The 7724-nt window shown below is 41.3% G+C and overlaps 1 protein-coding gene across 1 annotated transcript in view; it reads right to left on the reverse strand.

The window, feature by feature from the left end:
- Positions 1-379: 379 nt before the first annotated feature.
- LOC109386392 (zinc finger CCHC domain-containing protein 7-like) overlaps positions 380-7724 on the reverse strand; it is a gene marked incomplete at its 5' end in the record, with an annotated part of 37222 nt that continues 29877 nt past the window's right edge. Inside the window, 3 exons of the mRNA XM_019649477.1 lie at positions 380-1683; positions 3392-3509; positions 7203-7298. Coding sequence (XP_019505022.1) covers positions 1256-1683; positions 3392-3509; positions 7203-7298 — 642 coding nt within the window. The remainder of the gene's footprint in view (positions 1684-3391; positions 3510-7202; positions 7299-7724) is intronic.

Genomic DNA, 7724 nt, shown 5'->3' on the forward strand with positions numbered 1-7724 from the left:
TGAACCCTTCCACTTCACTGAAAGCAGCCACAGGAAGGGTGAGGACTCAAGACTGTGGACCTACAACTTCATGAAAGCAGATTCGGGAAGAGAGATTCTCCCTTTGCCCCCAAAAGACAAGAGGGCCGATCCTACCAGATATACAGCACTTTGTGTACTTCACAAAGAATACATAAAACACTAACTTAAGAATTTAACACTGTTAAACTGTGCCAGTTAACTGACTCCATCTCATTTTATTCTGGCCTAGAACTTGGGCTTGGCCAACAAGGGCATTTTTTAAACCATGTATGGAGATTTTATATCTTTCGTCACTTGTCCAACCCAAGTATACACTTTGTCACCCAAACTATCATTGTCTTTTTATATAACAGACAGATTTATTTACTCTATTTCAGAGATTTTATTTTTTTTATTCTAACATTAGGCTTTGATAAATACAAAAGATTCACAAGTACAAAAATTTCTGGGCAGCTCTGTGGCAGTTAAAGACAAAACACTTTTTTAAGTTGGGCAACATTTCTCTCTATATAGCTGAGTGATAGTGTGGCTATAAAAGTGGTAGAACCTGTATCATTGTGATTACGTTAGTTTGTTGATGACTCTTTCACGTGCTTCGGGAAATCCGTCTCGCGACATGTACACTGGATGGATGCCTCACTTGCATTTTGCTACAGCCCTACTCCCCGCCCCTCCAGGGCTTCAGCGATGACACCTTCATTTTTTCAGCCTGGGATGCTCTGACCAAAGGAAGATTCTGACACCAGCTTCAGAAGCAGGAAACACTGGACTTAAGATTCACAGCGATTACCTTTTCCACTGTTAAAAAAATTTTTTTTAAATGCTGAAAAAGATAGATGAATAGTTCATAGTTGTGTTAGGTTTTCTTGCTGCAAGGATTTGATTTACACAGTCACACTGCAGATGAATTACATTTGATGAATTTTTATGTCTTCAATGTATTTTTTAAAAATTATCTTAAAAAGATTAACTCTTTCTCTCTCTAAAGTTCTGAGGAAAAAAGATGGCCTGGAACAGGGGGAGTCTGAGCGCATCTTTCTGTTTTCTTCCTGAGTAACCTGTCGGACACAGCATCTCCACGGTCTTTGCTCAGCAGCTCTCGATATGGCTGTGATTAAAAAAAAACAAAACCAAAAAAAACCTCACTTTATCTAATCACAGAAAACAAAAATATTGCCAGAATGTCTAGACATGAAGACCAGACAAACAGTGGAAAGCCAAATTGGAAGCTGTCTCACAGTTTAGACTTCTTTTTCCTCTGCTTAATAAGAAATAAATTGTCACCGTCATCGTCTTCCAAGTGCCTCTCCTTTTTCTTATGCTTGCCCCGCTTGCCCTCTGTGGGCAGCTTATCCTCTCTCGGCCTGTGGTAATGTGGCTGCTGGAAGGATTTGTGAGGCTTCTGGGTTTTGGAAGTGCCGGGAGAGGAGTGAATTTTGGGGCCCCTGGGAAAGTCCTCCTCCATGTCATGACACCTGTCAGCCTTCCTGTGCTTTTCACGCTCTCTGTTGTTCCTGCTGGTCGGTTCTTTCTTCTCCTGAGGCCACCTGTTGTTTCTCCACGAGGCCTGACTCTTCCTCATCTCATGGTGGGACCTCAGATTTGCTGCCTCCCCATGGGGCCTCTTGAACTGCCGTGGAAAATCCCCACTTTTCTGGAGTTCTGGAAAATACAAAAAGTATTGTATTTCTGCATATTCTGCAGCTAGACAGGGCACGCACAGCTTTCACAGGTCTGTGAATAACTGAGCAGAAAGGGAAGCCAGACATTGAAATGCATTAATGATACGACATTCTAAAGAGCCCTTACTAAGGCAAAAATCACTCACTAAAAATTGCATGGCTGTAGTTCTATGTTTCTGACTGCTAAAAATGGAAAACATTCAGAAGGCCAATGATATTTATTCTGTTCAATACAAATTAACTAGATTAAACAGTGGAGACGAGGCCCAGTGAAAGCAGTAATCATCTTAGCTTTGTGAGGAAAGTCATGTCTGACCAATTTAAGGGACAGCCCTTAATGATAAGGTGAAGCGAGATACATAAATGTCCTTCCAACAGTCTCAATGACATTTCAATTACCCTGTGAAGAGAAAGTATGGCCACAGCACTTACAGGTGGGTGCCAAACTGGGCAGATTATTCTTCCAGAGCAGAAATTGCTGGCTTGGAGAGGGTGCACATGTGCACACACGTGTATCTGAGAGGTTTCAGGGCCAGATCTGATGTTATATTCTATTTTGTGAGGACTTTGCACTCTTACTGCAAGGGTCTGATGGTACTGATTCTGATAGGTTAGGTGGGAGGTGAGGTTACAGTGAAGGATGAGAACCAACATGTCAACAAACCTTCAAAGATTAAAGAAGTGTCCCCGTTCCCCCCCCCCTGCCCCCTCCCCGCAATGAGATGAAGTGCAAGGTAGTATATTTAGGGGACAAAAAAAAAGAATATAAAGCAAAGAGTAAAATAAAAATTCCAATGGATCACAGCAAACCTCAAAGTAGACCTGTGCCACAGAGCTGTCAATATAACTAGTTAAAAAGGAAAACAAAAGGCTCTTCTCTGATTATAAGACTTATAAACACTCATTATAGAAAACTTGGGGAATACGAAAAAGTATAAAGAAAATAAAACAGAAGCACCCATAATCCTTTAATCCAGAGATGACATTTTGGTGCATTTCTTTTTAATCTTTTAAAAAGAGCCTGGAAAAGAATAATAAAAAGGCCCAGAGAGTCAACCACGTATAGGTCAACTTGAAAAACACAGAGCTATTTTTTCCTGAAAGCAAGAAACATAACTTGGTAAACCATCTTGAAGTGTATCGCGAGAAGGAACAGAGGTAGAGAAAGAAGGCTTACATTGTAAGATAATTGGGTGAGAAAGAACTCTATATCAGCAACAATAAATAAAGAAACCCCAGAGGATACCCGTGGTTCTGCAGCTCTGCGAGTATTCGTGGCCAGTAAGAAATGACTTCTGGGAATCACCAGGAATCACCTAGCAGGGAAAGCCTTTTTCTCCATGAAAAATACTAGAGATATACAAAGGGGAAAAACAATCACTAGTCAAATAGAAAAATCTCAAAGAAGCCTTTAAAAACTCTTCCTATATATATGGATAGAAGTATTTTCTGGACATTTTCTAAATGATCATTACGTTGGAAAAATGTTTATTGTGAATAGATTACAACGCAGGATTTCTGAAGTGGGCACTTGATTTCTGGAGATCAAGCAAGTTCTGGTTTCTATGGTAATTATTAAAAACACTTTCTGTGCTAACCAATGACCCCCAAAGCAGGCAAAGATAGGGCAAAAAGAGAAATTCAGAGACTGCTGCAAAGGTGATTTAGCAAGATGTCTAATAACATACCTTTTACTTTTCGTTTTATTCTCCGTTCTCTCTCCCGAATTCCGTATTTGTCATCATAGTAGTAGATGAATGGAGATGTTGGAAAGGTCTGGTTAAACATCCGCCTTTCTGTGCATTCCTGAAAATTGCATTTGAAATTAGGATGGCACAAGGACACACTGTTCAGACAACCTTCCTGCAAGATTATGGACTACTGTCATTAGAGATGAGTCCTGCATCACTGATACCCATGCTGGGACACTGGGAGGGTCACCCAGCCTGACACCCAATCGTGTTTCCACTCCATTTTTTCAGACTTGGATTTTCTTCCCTTATTTCTTGACCTATGAAAACTTTACTTTTTTCAATCTCCCCTGTCAAACTCTCCCCCAGTCAGAGTTAACAGCAATAGCTGGGGGTGGGTGGGTCCCCTACATATGCTTCATACTGCTGTTAGGGGGGTTATTTTCTTTGGCCTTATGTTGCATCAGACCTTTGCTTGTCTGTCTCTTCAACAGCCTTCCATCAAGTGCTTCTCCCTTCTCTTTTTCCCTTTACGTTTACACCCTAAATGTGGGTGAAAACTGTTAGCCCTCAGATCTTTTCCCTCCACATAAGTGGTTGTAAGCTTATTTTAACTCAATTTTCACTGCTCATGAAGGCAATTGATTCTCATGGTGGGGAACAGAGTGGTGGTGGGTTGCATCTAGTCTGAAAGTGCTCCTAGGTGGTTTTGCAACACCCCAAAGGAACCATCTCTTCTCTTTGATGTCCCCACTCAAGAGGACATCATTCTTCTCTTCATGACTCAGGACAGCTCCCTACTCACCCGGCTCTGGCCTCCCTCAGCTGATGGTTCCCAAATCCACATGCTTGGCCTGAACCATGCCCCATGCAGCAGGCTTATCATGATCTGCGACACATACCCATTTGGCATGTCTGAAGCCAAATGATACGTTTTCTTTGAAAGAGGTTTCCCTTTGGAACTTAACCATTTCTGTCTTCTGCCAGCTAGCCTAAAACTTATTTATAAATGTTTAATACTTCTTAGCCACATATTAAAGAAAAATCAAAATAGCTCTTAGGAAAAAAGTATATGAAATATCCACATAACGTTTGGCTGACTTATCATAATTTTGGCATTGTATACTTGATTTGTAATTCTAAGATATCTGACCAAGCTGGTACATACATACACTTAAGAACATCATTTGCCAAGTTTGAAAAATTATGAGTTATTCTAAATATACACTTAAGTATTGAAACTCAAGTAATAGAAATCTGTATCTACCATTCATCTTTATCAAATCATAACCTTTTACCTTAATTTACTTCAATAAGAATGTAAGCATTACCAACATAACTGAAATCGTCTGTGTAACTCTTTCCATTTCCCATTCATACCTTTCCCTTTCCGGAAGCTGCCACTGTCTTCAAGTTGGTGTCTGCCATTCTCATACGTTTTTATACACTTACTACTAATGAATATCCCGATAAACAATAATGTAAGTTTGAAGTGTTTAGACTTCATAAAAATGATATCGTTCTGTAAATACCGTGCAATGGCTCTAGTGCATGACAGTTTCAGAGAGTAAACTGAGTAGTGTTTAGGAACTAGAGATCTTAATATACTCCCGCGCCCCGCGCAGCCTTTCCCATCCTAATCTCTTTACAGAGTGACCCACCGCCGTTTCCCATCTATCGCAGTTTACTTCCTGTGGAGCTGCTTGGGATGGTTCCCGCCTCCCCAACTAGGCAGCGGGTGGAATTAGGGAAAGGTGATGCCACATTCATCTTACAATATCTTTCACACGAAGCCGCTATTCAATAACATCTGTAGAGCTGAGTTTCCGAAACTGAAGGGGAGGGGTCCTCAGACATGTTGAACCACCTGCATCGCCTCCTATTTGGATCCTGGGTGGTCTAGACCGATGCAACTATACAGGGCTATACAGTATGGTAAATTTTTCCCAAAGCTAAATGTAAATTATATTTTGATTATCCACATCACTGGTCTCCTCCATTAGCACAGACAATTGACAGTTGGCTAAATAATTTACCTACTATTCTGGATTAGCCACACCACTGATCTTCTTCATTAGTGCGGATAATCTAGAGTTCTTCATCTATGGCAGCGATGAGGCTGCCAAATTTGCTTTATTGTAAATCAAAAATGACCTAACTCTAGATTTCAGGGATAAATTCCAAATGCTTTTAATATATTTCCTATCTACATTAACAGGGGTGGCTAATAAGCCGTATGTGTCCAACTATACTTGTTTTTCTTTGACTGAACAAACATAAATGCTAAAATTATACCCCTCTGCTTTAAAGAGGTAAGTGAGCATGAATTGTCCATCTATGGGACTTGCATGGCCGTGGACTGCTTATGTGAATATATTCCCTAAACAGTGTTGGCAACATCTGAATTTTGGCAACAAGGAGGAAAGCACAGAGCAGTAAGACATCTGGAGATGATAATTTTGTAATAACAACAAAAAAGTATTCTCTAGCTAGGTTTTCAGTGTGAGTTCTATAGAAGTGAAGGAAGTACACTGTAGGGTCTCTTATCTTGATCACCATACTGTGGATATGATCACACTGGAGACATAGCATCCAAATGTCAGTGCTGAGAGATCTCTCTGCACATCTCCATTGCTGTGGAGATAAACAAGCTGGAGGCCAGAGAGAAAAAGTAGGCTGTTCAAGCCATATGGTTAAATCACTAGCAGAGCAAAAATTAGGGATGAGGAACAGAAACTCATCCTAGCTTCATTTTCTACCCCTTCACTCCAGTCTTGTCCCAATGTGGAAGACAAGCTTGATCTGTTGATGGACTCTGTCCAGCGCTTTTTCTCCTCCCAGCCTTTCTGTCTCTTACCACACTGGAGAGCTCCAGCCCCAAGGTCTGCATGAGTGAAATGCCATGGTCAGAATTCAAGACGTGACCTGCGACACTCCCCCTTCCTGTGGCTCACACCCCTACCATTTTGAGGACTCCCTACCCTCTGTATGCTTTCCACCTCCTGTCATCAGATCTGATGTGATATTAGTTTACATTGGTTTCTAGGCTGTTAGAAGCCTACCTGGAGCCTGGGAATGCAGTTCTCCATACGGATTTTCTACTTCCTGTGTCACTCACTGCCTTTCCTCCTTTGCCTCAGCATTCCCAGACTATGGGCTCTGAGTCTATTATCGCAGCCTGTCTCTGGGATGAGCTGCTGCTGTTTCATACTGAATGAGACAACTGGCTAGGAGACTCAGCCCCACCTTACCGTAGGAAGTGCCTTCTGTTCTGACACTCAGCACCTAGAACACATAGAGTTTGGCCCCTGCAGTTGGGCTCAGGAAATATACGGGCTGGATAGGGAATCTGGGTATCTGTGGCGGAGGCAGGCTAGTTGATGATGATGCACGTCTATCTTTCTATTAGTAAGGGATGACAGAGAAAACTGGAGATACTGGAGAACTAGGCAGAAAATCTAAAATCACAATTTGGCTGTTTCAAAGTAAGGGTAATCGTAAGAACTCATGCGAATTGCTACTATTTGTGTGACTACTATTATTTGTCTGATTGATTTTATGAGCTGTATTTGTTTTAGCCTAACCTGTTCACGTATATTTAAAACAATTAGAGGGATGTGCTCTGACAGGTCTGTGACTCTCGCAGGGATGGGAGAAGTAAACCAGTTGAAAATACAGTAAGTCTTACATTAGGATATTAGTTTATAAAAAAGTAAGCACTCAGAAGTGCATCCTTTTTCAGTTCATCTTTTAGCAGCCACTCCCTGCACAGCAGAATGCTTTAGGCTCCAACGCCACTCAGACTTACGTGTCCATAATGGCCTTCTTGACCGCAATTGTAGCAATATGTTAAGGCTGATTGTCCGGAAGGGGTCTTCGGCTTTTTGGGTGGCCCAGGTTTGGTCTGTAACATGAACATTTGCAAGGGTTTGTTAAATGTTAGAAGAAAAGTAAAACCTCATTCTTTCCAAAAAAGCTCTTTTTAGGTAAGAGAGTCCTTAGAAATACTGTCTCCTAAGGTTTAGTGTGGAGACCCCCTATTCAGACGACTGTGTATGAAACTGTGGAACACGATAACCATTCTTTTATCCTTAACATCGATGTGTGCTTCCTCACTCCTCATTCCATTCAGCATTGCACCCAATACTGTGTTAGGTATTAGGTATCTCAGATAGAAAAGAATAATAGGCTAGTAGAACATGACAGACATATAAATAGATAATGACAGGGCAGTGTAAACACAATGATAGAAGCATGTACAGAGGTATCAATGGAGTGATGAGGGAGACCCACCACTGGATGGGTGAAGGAAGGCAGGGATAGCTTCCCT

The sequence above is a fragment of the Hipposideros armiger genome, unplaced genomic scaffold (assembly GCF_001890085.2).
Source record: "Hipposideros armiger isolate ML-2016 unplaced genomic scaffold, ASM189008v1 scaffold_133, whole genome shotgun sequence".
NCBI classification, from domain to species: domain Eukaryota; kingdom Metazoa; phylum Chordata; class Mammalia; order Chiroptera; family Hipposideridae; genus Hipposideros; species Hipposideros armiger.